At 38.1% G+C, this 12,070-nt stretch overlaps 1 protein-coding gene across 4 annotated transcripts; it reads left to right on the top strand.

Moving 5' to 3' along the window:
* The first annotated feature begins 385 nt into the window (after window positions 1–385).
* On the top strand, window positions 386–11,184 carry LOC127417175 (zinc transporter 10-like). Of its 4 annotated transcripts, XM_051656989.1 has the most exons (5): window positions 387–1,373; window positions 6,293–6,369; window positions 6,530–6,955; window positions 9,147–9,404; window positions 9,573–11,184. In XM_051656989.1, the coding sequence occupies exons 2-5, from the start codon at window positions 6,339–6,341 to the stop codon at window positions 10,355–10,357; spliced, it is 1,500 nt and encodes a 499-aa protein (XP_051512949.1). In that variant the 5' UTR covers window positions 387–1,373; window positions 6,293–6,338; the 3' UTR covers window positions 10,358–11,184. The 4 variants fall into 4 exon arrangements, with proteins under 4 accessions (XP_051512947.1, XP_051512949.1, XP_051512946.1 ...); XM_051656987.1 differs by having other exon boundaries at window positions 386–1,373; window positions 6,293–6,955; XM_051656986.1 differs by lacking the exon at window positions 387–1,373 and having other exon boundaries at window positions 5,774–6,369.
* The last annotated feature ends 886 nt before the right edge of the window (window positions 11,185–12,070 follow it).

The following is a 12,070-nucleotide window of genomic DNA, read 5'->3' as shown; positions in this document are numbered from 1 at the left end:
TAAACGTTCAAACTTCTTTTTGTGAAATGTGCTTGAGAAGTGTGCTTGTGCTATATCTTTTTTTTTTCTTTTTTTTTTTTTTTTTAGTAAATGCCACTTTTTGTGTATCTAATGTAATGATATTTATACATTTTAAAGGAATGATCCGGGTTCAATACAAGTTAAGCTCAATCAACTGCATATTTGTGACATAATGTCGATTACCACAAAAAAAAATAAAAAAAATTCGACCCCCATTCACTTCCATGGTAAGTACCTCACTGTAACCCATTTTGCTTTTTTCAAAGAAAAGGAGAGACGGGTCAAAATTAATTTTTGTGGTAATCAACATTATGCTACAGATGCTGTCAATTGAGCTTAACTTGTATTGAACCCGTAATATTCCTTTAAGTGTGGCTTAAGTGTCCAAAACCTTTTTGGGGCCACTGTATATTCCTTTTCTAAAACACAAGTGTTGTTTGTTTGACAGATTTTAATTGCCCCACCTAAAGGCAATTTGGTCACTGTACTTTGGGGAGTCCCATACATTATAGAAGGGATTTTTGAGGCATTTGACTCATGGGGCTTAATATTATAAGTCTACTTTAAAGGAATTTTCCTTGTAATCTGCACTCCCTCTTACATAACCACAGGGAGAACTCATAGGAGGAATGGGTACTTTCATTGTGCATGTGCAAAAAATAAGGAATATGCTTCTCTACTAAAGATTGTTCGTTGATCCCTGTTAGCCTTTAAAATCTGCTGACAGATCAGCCAGAGTATTGCATTTATTCTTCACTGTTAGGATACTGATCAACCTGAAAACTAGGTAATGAACACACTGGTCAGAGCTGTGTCCAGGGATCTAGTGGTTGCATGTGTCCTTTTACATACATGGTGTGGAGAATGGCCTCTTGTTTATTTAGTGCTTTAAAGAGCCTTTCAGTTGTCAAAGTCAATCAGACTTGTTAGTTTTTGGCCCACTGTTCTCGACCAGAAACCCTTAGGCAAAGAGTTAAAAAGAGCCCCCTGGCTTTCCATGTGAATTCCTTTCACAGACGTTTTCTTTTTTTCTTTTTTTCTTCTTCTTTTTCTCTGAACAGTTGGAGTTTTAAATGCAAGTCGTGAAATGATGTGGGCAGTAAGACACCGCTGTTGCACTGACAGTCTGCTTCTGATCGCACTGAACTACACAAGCTCCGCCTGTGTGAATGAGACAGGACAGAGAGTCATCTCACATGATAGTGCTTAGAGGCAGCTCTCTTTGGTGGTCTTTGTAGTGGTGGGCTGTCTATAAACTTACTCTATTGCACTGTGAATTTGAAAAAGAATCACATGCAGGCTGGAGAGAAGCCCAAGTTTCTATAAAACTGTGGACATTCCGCTTCAACCTGGTAAATATTTTGCATCACACGCACACACATCAATCTATGTTTTATATTGACACATTTAAATTGCATGATAAATTTCCATTAAACTGAACGGAGTAATCTTTAATAAAATATGCATACTGTATAATGAATTAATCTAAATACAATTTTTGTAAATACAATACAGAAAGTTCTAAATACAATTATTATTTAATTTTATACATAATTTACAATCATATTTAATCAAACTACACAATAATCACTCTAAAACTTTATAGATATTGGTTTCTTTTTTTTCTTTTTTTTTTTTTATGCCTGATTTCCTGTAAAGCTGCTTTGAAACGATGTGTGTTGTGAAAAGCTCTATACAAATAAAAATGACTTAAAGGTATTCAATTAAACTTCAATACTTCACATTTTTGCCTAATTTATAGTCTAATAATATAGACTTTTTTTAAAGATTACTCAATTCCTTTTGATGGCAGTTTGTCATAGGCTACAATTTAAATGCACAAGTGTTAGAAATGTAAATGTTTTTTTTTTTTTTTAGTAAGAACCTATACTTTTTCCAAAATATGTTATATTTTAACAATTAAAATAGGAAATAAAAGAGAACTTTTGTTACTAACTTTAACATTATGATTACATTATTTGATTAATGTGATTTTTGAATCTTGATTTATATATCAGTGAATCTCATTAAAACACAAAAAATGACATTTTGCATAAAAAGACAAAGAAATAGATCACCCAAAAATTTAAATGAGCTCATTTACTGATCCTCATACTATCCCAGATGTGTATGACTTACATTCTTCTAGAACACAAAGATTTTAAGAAGAATATCTCAGCTCTGCAGGTCCATACAATGCAAGTGAATGGTGGCCAGAACTATGCAAGTCCAAAAAGCATATAAAGGCAGCATAAATGTAATCCATAAGATCCCAGTGGATAAATCCATGTTTTCAGAAGCAATATACAGTTGTGCTCAAAAGTTTGCATACCCTTGGAGAATTGGTAATATATGTACCATTTTTAAAGAAAACATGAGTGAGCAGGCAAAACAAATGTATTTGATTTCTTATGGGATTCATATTCAACTGTAGGTTATAACAGAATGGCACAATCATAAAACAAAACATGGCACCAATGAAAAAAATGAAATGACCCCTGTTCAAAAGTCTGCATACCCTTAGTTCTTAATACTGTGTATTGCCCCTTTAGCATCAATGACAGCGTGCAGTCTTTTGTAATAGTTGTCTATGAGGCCCCAGATTCTTGCAGGTGGTATAGCTGCCCATTCGTCTTGGTAAAATGCCTCCAGGTCATGCAAAGTCTTTGGTCGTCTTGCATGAACCGCACGATAGAGATCTCCCCAGAGTGGCTTGATGATATTAAGGTCAGGAGACTGTGATGGCCACTCCAGAACCTTCACCTTTTTCTGCTGTAACCACTGGAGGGTCAACTTGGCCTTGTGCTTAGGGTCATTGTCGTGCTGGAAAGTCCAAGTGCGTCCATGCTTCACAGTGGGGATGGTATTCTTTTCACTATAGGCCTTGTTGACCCCTCTCAAAACATAGCGCTTATGGTTGTGACCATAAAGCTCTATGTTGGTCTCGTCACTCCAAATTACAGTGTGCCAGAAGCTGTGAGGCATGTCAAGGTGTTGTCGGGCATATTGTAACCGGGCTTTTTTGTGGCATTGGCGCAGTAAAGGCTTCTTTCTGGCAACTTGACTATGCAAATCATTTTTGTTCAAGTATCGTCGTATTGTGCTCCTTGAAACAACCGCACCATCTTTTTCCAGAATAGCCTGTATTTCTCCTGAGGTTACCTGTGGGTTTTTCTTTGTATCCTGAACAATTCTTCTGGCAGTTGTGGCTGAAATCCTTCTTGGCTTGGTATCAAGAGATCCCAGAATTTTCCACTTCTTAATAAGTGATTGTACAGTACTAACTGGCATTTTCAAGGCTTCTGATATCTTTTTATATCCTTTTCCATCTTTATAAAGTTCCATTACCTTGTTACGCAGGTCTTTTGACAGTTCTTTTCTGCTCCCCATGGCTCAGTATCTAGCCAGCTCAGTGCATCCACGTGATGCTAACAAACTCATTGTCTATTTATACACAGACACTAATTGCAATTTAAAAAGCCACAGGTGTGGGAAATTAACCTTTAATTGCCATTTAAACCTGTGTGTGTGTCACCTTGTGTGTCTGTAACAAGGCCAAACATTCAAGGGTATGTAAACTTTTGATCAGGGCCATTTGGGTGATTTCTGTTATCATTATGATTTAAAAAGGAGCCAAACAACTATGTGATGATAAATGGCTTCATATGATCACTATCCTTAAATAAAGACTTTTTTTGTTGTTGTTGTTGTTTTTTTTTTGTTGTTTTTTTGCATATTTTCAAAATCAATGCCAAAATTTCACAATTTCTGCCAGGGTATGCAAACTTTTGAGCACAACTGTAATAGGTTTGGGTGAGAAACAGATTAATATTTAAGTCCTTTTGTACTATAAACTTTTGTTTCTTTGGTGATTCACATTCTTCATCCATATTGCCACCAACTGGTTGGGGCAGGTCAAAGGTGGAGATTGATGTAAAAAAAAAAAAAAAAAAAACTTAAATATTGATCTGTTTCTCACCCACACCTATCATATCATTTCTGAAGACATGGATTAAACCACTGTAGTCGTATTGGTTTACTTGTATGCTGCCTTTATGTGCTTTTTGGAACTTCAAATTTATGGCCACAATTCACTTGCATTGAATCGACCAACAGAGCTGAGATATTCTTCTAAAAGTCTTCAGGTGTGTTCTGCAGAAGAATGAAAGTCATACACATCTGGGATGGCATGAGGGTGAGTAAATGATGAGAGAATTAAAGTATTTAATTAAGTTTCTTTCTTTGTGACATTATTGTCATGACATTTAAGCACACTTTCCCCCAATTATCAATACTGTAATGCATCTGTATGTTTTACTTTTAAGCTTGTTTGTAATGATAATGAGTTTTTTTCACATGACAGTAATGAAAAGTGTAAATAATTTTACAATGCAAAGTAAATTTTGAATGCACTTGACCAACTGATCTCTCAAGCATGTCAGTGGCTTATTAATAGGTAATAATACAGTGTTACCAAAATAAATAAATATATATATATACGTATGTATGTACACTGGGAGCCAAAATTTAGGAATAATGTACAGATTTGCTCTTGTGGAAAGAAATTGGCACTTTTATTAAGTGGCATTCAACTGATCACAATGTATAGTCAGGACATTAATAATGTGAAAAATTATTCAGAACTTCTTAAACTACTTCAAAGAGTTCTCATCAAAAAATCCTCCACGTGCAGCAATGACAGCTTTGCAGATTCTTGACATTCTAGCTGTCAGTTTGTCCAGATACTCAGGTGACATTTCACCCCACACTTCCTGTAGCACTTGCCATAGATGTGGCTGTCTTGTCGGGCACTTCTCACGCACCTTTGAGTCTAGCTGATCCCACAAAAGCTCAATGGGGTTAAGATCCATAACACTCTTTTCCAGTTATCTGTTGCCCTATGTCTGTTTCTTTGCCCACTCTAGCCTTTTCTTTTTGTTTTTCTGTTTCAAAAGTGGCTTTTTTGCAATTCTTCCCATAAGGCCTGCACCCCTGAGTCTTCTCTTTACTGTTGTATATGAAACTGGTGTTGAGCGGGTAGAATTCAATGAAGCTGTCAGCTGAGGACATGTGAGGCATCTATTTCTCAAACTAGCGACTCTGATGTACTTATCCTCTTGTTTAGTTGTACATCTGACCTTCCACATCTCTTTCTGTCCTTGTTAGAGCCAGTTGTCCTTTGTCTTTGAAGACTGTAGTGTACACCTTTGTATGAAATCTTCAGTTTTTTGGCAATTTCAAGCATTGTATAGCCTTCATTCCTCAAAACAATGATTGACTGACAAGTTTCTAGAGAAATCTGTTTCTTTTTTGCCATTTTTGACCTAATATTGACCTTAAGACATGCCAGTCTATTGCATACTGTGGCAACTCAAAAGCAAACACAAAGACAATATTAAGCTTCATTTAATGAACCAAATAGTTTTCAGCAATGTTTGATATAATGGCAAGTGATTTTCTAGTACCAAATTAGCAATTTAGCATGATTACTCAAGGATAAGGTGTTGGAGTGATGGCTGCTGGGAATGGGGCCTATCTAGATTTGATCAAAAATTACATTTTTCAAATAGTGATGGTGCTGTTTTTTACATCAGTAATGTCCTGACTATGCATTGTGATCAGCTGAATGCCACTTTGGTGAATTAAAGTACCAATTTCCTTCCGAAACAGCAAAATCTGTACATTATTCCAAACGTTTGACCGCCAGTGTACATATAAATATATATATATGAGAGAGAGAGACAGAGAGAGATGTTTGAGCTGAGGTAAATGCATTATCTCTCCATCCAAGCCAAAAGCACATAAAAGTTCAAGCTACACCACTTATTTTCCCTACTTTACCTTCACTTTGTGCACTAGTTATTTTCCCAGGTCTTTCGGTAGTGTAGTTATTCAAGTTCAGTTTGGAACATGTCCAGAAAGAAAATTCCATTGAGTCTGTGAAATTTTTACAGTCTGAATGCATTGAGACAGAGGTCATGGCAACAGAGCAACATCTTCGAAACTTAGTATTCAGGTCAACTCTGTGTTTTTTGTTCACTGTTTCTCTTACAACAAACCCTAAAGGCGTTACGCAAGATTTTACACAATGGAAACAGACACTTCTTTACATGGATCACTATGAATTGGGAAAAATATATATAAAAAAAATAGTTATTGGAATATTTAACAGAGTTGTTTCCTACGATATGTGTTCAATGCATCTGACTCTGGTTCACTTGAAAGCGTTAAAAGACTTCAAGACTCACAATAGTGTATGTGTGTTGTACAGGTGTAATGGCGAGGATATTTGCCTTCCTGGGCGGCTCTACTCGCACATGCATACTGGTCTTGACCTTTGCCTTCCTGGTGTGTGAGATTGTGTTTGGCCAAATCTGCAGATCCATCCTCATCATAGTGGACAGCTTCCACACACTCTACATGTTCATACATATGGCTCTGTCTGGATTAAAGCATCAGCCAAAAGCCTCTGTCACTAACCCCATCTTCTCCTCTCCCTGCTTCCCAGAGTCACACAAATCTGTTCCTCACTCTCCCTTCTCAGCTGGTACCTCCACAACCTCTGGCCCATCCCTTTCAAACATCTCCCTACCAGCCGACCCAGCTTCAGACCCAACTGGAGCGCCTAGTCCTCTACCTGATGGGGAACACTACAGCAGGATGCGTCTCAAGCCTTTTGGCATCCTGATCTCATCTCTGCTGTTGGCCTCACAGTGTATCTCCATTAGTCTGGAGATTCTCAACCACCTTGTGCAGCCAGAACCCATTCAACACCTATTCTTGTCCATTGTAGTTGGGGCAGCTAGTCTGTTATTCAATATAACAGTATTGGCCTGGAGAAGCAGAACTAGAGTGATGCATAAAGCCATTGAGGAGTTCAATAAGTGTCCAGAACTGACAAAAACTGTCCCTCATTCTGCAGCCGAAGATAAAGGTATGTATGATACCTTTCAATGGAGTTTACATATTAATGCAAAGTAATCTAGACAACAAGAGTAGGCTAGTAGCACATTTTTTACATAGTCTTTTACTGGGTCTTTCTTCCTTCATCTGGAGCCCAATCTGTTTTAAATAAAAATATCATAATCGTATGATTTTCATTAATTTCGGTGCAACATGATCACACGGGAATTCGGCATTTTGTTTCCCAGAATTTCGGTATCCTAGGATTGGCCACATTATGCAAACTCACTGACAAGCGTCATCTCCTATCAGACATTTTTGTATCATCAACAGTGTTTATACTTTCCCTTGTGTCTTGACCGGAAGCACGTTGCGTCAGCAGCATGGGAGACCTGGGTTCGGGTCCAGCACAGAAACCAGGGAGTAATCACGTTTGTGTTATTAGTGACGAGTGTGATTTGGAGGTTGCATTTTTCCCTGCAAAGTTAAATTTTTACTCCACTGATGGTTAGGTTTGGGTTGGGGGTGCAATTTATAAAACATGCATTCCTCTTCACTGTATTACATCCTGTACTGCTGAAAACATCTCACTACACAACTTGCTTTTGGCTCCCCTCCGTGGACATTACACCTGGAAAATGGAGTCCACATGTGCCCATACGCCCGCCAACAGTTACCGCTTTGGCCACTGGGGGCAGTGTTTCGAATTTCGTTAAGCACAGACCGATTTTAGCTAAAGAAACGTCAACCTATTTTTTCCGATTTCACTGTCGGATCAGTCTGTTCGGTTCCATTAATGGTTCTTGAACTTGCATTTTTTTCACTGATAAAATACTCTGACAGTGTTTCCTGCCAACAGCGATGCCATTCTGAACTCTACTGTTCAAAATAGCACTACTGAACAGCGCTAAACACATAACATATGTAACATACAGCGCTACAAGTGTAGTCTGATTCTCAAACGAATTACTTTTATGAGACGGTTCTTTTGAATCTATAGCACGAAACACAAAGCGTAACCATTTGCACCTTATACGAGGGGGTTCTTTTTACTAAATCAAAAACACTTCAGTCAGACAAGTTAGTGAATTCTCACTGACCTGGGCTGCGTTTGGCGCCAATGGTTTCTACGATCAACTTAAGCTTGATTTTGGGAAACGTAGCCCTGGAAGTTACGACGTCCAACTCGAAATGAACCAAGAAAAAAAATGAAATATGTTAGCACATTTTTTGTGTGTTTAAGAATTTTTTATTAATAGCTACAGAAAAATTTAAGTTTTTTTTTTATTTTGTTAAACATTACACAATTCAGGGCGTGCTGAGTGACTCCAGCCAGGTCTCCTAAGCAACCAAATTGGCCCGGTTGCTAGGGAGGGTAGAGTCACATGGGGTAACCTCCTCTGGTCGCTATAATGTGATTCGTTCTCGGTGGGGCGTGTGGCGAGTTGAGCGCAGATGCCGCAGTGGATGGCGTGAAGCCTCCACACGCGCTATGTCTCCGTGGCAAGGCGCTCAACAAGCCACGTGATAAAATGCGCGGGTTGATGGTCTCAGACGCGGGATTCATCCTCCGCCACCCGGATTGAGGCGAATCACTACGCCACCACGAGGACTTAAAAGCGCACTGGGAATTGGGCATTAGGGGGCAGTGGTGGCTCAGCGGTTAAGGCTCTGGGTTACTGATCAGAAGGTCGGGGGTTCAAGCCCCAGCACCGCCAAGATGCCACTGTTGGGCCCTTGAGCAAGGCCCTTGACCCTATCTGCTCCAGGGGCGCCGTATCATGGCTGACCCTGCACTCTGACCCCAGCTTAGCTGGGATATGTGAAAAAGAAGAATTTCACTGTATATGTGCAAATGTATAATGTGTGATAAATAAAGAAAATTATAATTATAATTATAATTATAAAATTATAATTATAATTATAATTATAAATTAAAAAATAATATATAAGTTTTAACAGAATAATTATATAAGTGCTTTTATAAATGACATTCAGTATTAACATTTATTAATATACATACAGTACTTGTCCCAAAAGGATTTTAGCATGCATTTAGTGATACAGTGAATTCAAATTTGAATCAATACTCTCATAAATTTAAACAAACAAAAATGTATTCTTTCATGCCTTTTATCATGATTACAACAAGGGTCTGCTACATACTGGCTGTGCTACAACATGTGAGCAGGCAAATCTTTATCATGACCATTCTGTTGTAGAGAGAGCTCTCGAGGATGATGCGTTGATGTTCTGCAACCCTGAAGCATCTAGTGTTATTGATCCAGATCAAGGATATCAGGACTGCCCTTCTTCATGCTCTGAGTTGCCAAACCCCCACATTATTAAACCAGTTCTTGAGTCCAGTCCAGCTCATAACTCCATGCCCTACATCTGTGAAAGTTCTCAGGAAGTTTTTCAGCCTACAATCCAACATCCAGAGGAACCTATACACTCTACCTGCATGGATCCCACTGATGGTGAGTGCTATCTTTTTTTAACTGCTTGTCAAACTCTTTAATCCCAGTATTATTTCCCCATTACCCAAGATTGAATAGTTCATAAAACTGTTAGATTCACATTAGACAATTGTTTTGAAATTTGACATGCAATACTATAACAAAAACGTTGTTTTGTTTTCAAAAAAGTGCCTCTACGTAAGAGATCCAGCTTTGAGAGACTGAAGACTGGCTGTATCAGACACCTCATCAGTGTGACCCAAGAGCTTCTGGGTTCAGTCTTCATTTTGGTTAATGGTCTTGTTTTCCTGCTCTTCGAACCACAATGCCATCGTCCTCACTCACACTGTCATCTCCTGGTCTATTTGGATGCAATTTTATCCGTAGTTGTTGTGTTAGTTCTGTTGGCTACTGTCTTGCCCAAGCTCTATCGCTATGGATTGCTTGTTCTCCAGGCAACCCCACTGCATCTTTGTGTCAGTCAGGTGAGGCTTACTCTTGCTCGTATTCCAGGTGTGTTGTCGGTCCACGAGCTGCACGTGTGGCAGCTCTCAGATGCGTGTATGGTGGCGTCCGTGCATGTCCACTGCCCAGGAGGATTGAAAGCAGCAGAGTGCTCAGATCTAATGGTGAAGATCACAGGGGTGCTGAGCACTTTTGGCATAAACCACTGCACCGTGCAGCCTGAGTTACTCACCTCAGACAGGAATGATGCTGTGGTCAGTGAACAGGTATCTGTGAAACCTGTTTGCAGCTTGCGCTGTGGGCAGGAGTGTGCTGAGAAGCTCTGCTGCTCTCCACGGGTGGAGAAATCCTGCTCTCTCCAAAAGGATGGCTCCACCTCTCCCAAGAAGGGAAGTTCTGACTGTCCCCAGGAGTTGAGTTCCTGCTGTCTCCAGGAGGAAAGCTTGTCTCCTGCGCCCTCTAGTGTTGGCATGATTAGAGACATTGTTATTGAGAACACATACCTGTGATGGAATCAATGGGTCAAGATGGGTAATAAGCAATGGCCAGTTAGCTGGAAGATGCCGTAACTAGACCATCTGGTTCCAAAGAGCATCTTTCTCCATTGTCAGCCATACTAAATTAGCTACATATTCTGACCAAATTCATTTTTTGCAAACAACATGTATATTGCTAATATTTAATTAAAGAATAATGGATGATTTACCGGTCCACATTTTTTTTTTTGTGTGTGTTGTTTTTGTTTTTGTTTTTGTTTTTGAAGGGCTTTTTTGCATTGGAGAAGAAGGCTGCATCTCTCTTGTTGTTCTGTAAATACATGATGGATTTCTATTACTATAGTGGTCAAACACTGATCAAGAGCTAAAGTTTAAAACAAATATAGAAACAAAAAAATTAAAGAGCAAAAAGCAGGGGAGATTCTTACAACTGTTATCTCAGTCATCATGGAGTTAAAAACACTGACCACACAAAATGTAATAAACCCCAGATGCATCCTTATGGTTTGAGAGATTAACAATAAACTGGATTTTTTGGACACTTAGATGCATCCATTTCATCACTATGTATCTTATAATACTTTTAGCAATGAAATGAAAGAATGAATTAATCTACTAAAGCAAAAATTGGCAGTAAGTTCGCTTTGGTGGTAAAATCCAAACAATTTGCCCAAATAGCAACCACTTGTTTTGATGTGCTTCAGGAATATGAGTGCAGCTGTTCTTCCTGGCCAGTCCATCCTGCAGTTGTACGTGATAAGGGATGTATTTCCCACAGTCTCTAAAACACAGACTTCAGACTTGCACCAGACAGACATTAAGCGTTGTTCCTCACTCATATGAAGAATATTACCCCTCATCATCCTCACTCAGAGTTAAGAGGTCATGCAAATAAAATAATCATTTTGTGGAATTCTTCATCTGTCTGTAAAGCTGTTTAAACTTATTTGTTTCTTTGTATCATTTGTTTTTTCATACAGTATAAACACACACACACACACACACACACACACACATTATTAATAATGCCTTTTGGCGTAAGTCATTATTAAACATCTTCTTGCAGCCTATGCACATCTGCTTATGAGTGTATTGTTAAAGATTTTCAAGATTCCTTTAAAAAAAAAAAAAAAAAAAATGATCACAAAAGAAACAACCAAAATCACATCATTTTCAAAAAACTTAGTATTTCATAACTGTGACTGCAAGTTGAGTGCTGAATGTCCATTATGATTGTAATTTTTATGCTTAACATTTTCATTATTTTGCCATTTTGTAATTATTAAAACAATGGCTTAGAAGCATACATGTTGATTACATATGTATGCAAAAGTCATACTGTATATAATCGGTAAATGAATAATGCTTGTAAATACCATTATTGGCTACAGCGTCTTAAAAACAAGGATTAGTTTTGATGTTATATATTTTTCAATGATGAACATTTATTTACTATTGTATTTAACAAATAGTTTGAGATTAGTAATCTCCCAGATGTCCAATTCACCACCTCTTGGCCATAGATGCCACTAAATCTCATCTTAACACCTTTATTGAATGGCTGTGCTCCTCTTAATCTTCACATTTCATCTGAATATCAATGTTTGCAAGATTTATTCCATCCAAACAGTTTTGAAGTTAATTGATCTAATTGTGTTATTGTAAAAATAGGAATCTGTGACGTTCTATTATGGTGGATATTTTATTTTATTTATTTTTTATTTA

The sequence above is a fragment of the Myxocyprinus asiaticus genome, chromosome 26, assembly GCF_019703515.2.
Source record: "Myxocyprinus asiaticus isolate MX2 ecotype Aquarium Trade chromosome 26, UBuf_Myxa_2, whole genome shotgun sequence".
NCBI lineage: Eukaryota > Metazoa > Chordata > Actinopteri > Cypriniformes > Catostomidae > Myxocyprinus > Myxocyprinus asiaticus.
This window is presented reverse-complemented; position numbering and strand designations above follow the sequence as displayed.

What these genes read in the sequence shown, in the direction of transcription:
- LOC127417175 (XM_051656986.1), top strand. Translation starts at nt 6,000, where the DNA reads ATGGCAACAGAGCAACATCTTCGAAACTTAGTATTCAGGTCAACTCTG. An exon ending in TCTTGACCTTTGCCTTCCTG is followed by an intron (nt 6,370 to 6,529) that starts GTGTGTGAGATT and finishes CCTGCTTCCCAG; the next exon opens with AGTCACACAAATCTGTTCCT. An exon ending in CTGCATGGATCCCACTGATG is followed by an intron (nt 9,405 to 9,572) that starts GTGAGTGCTATC and finishes TTTTCAAAAAAG; the next exon opens with TGCCTCTACGTAAGAGATCC.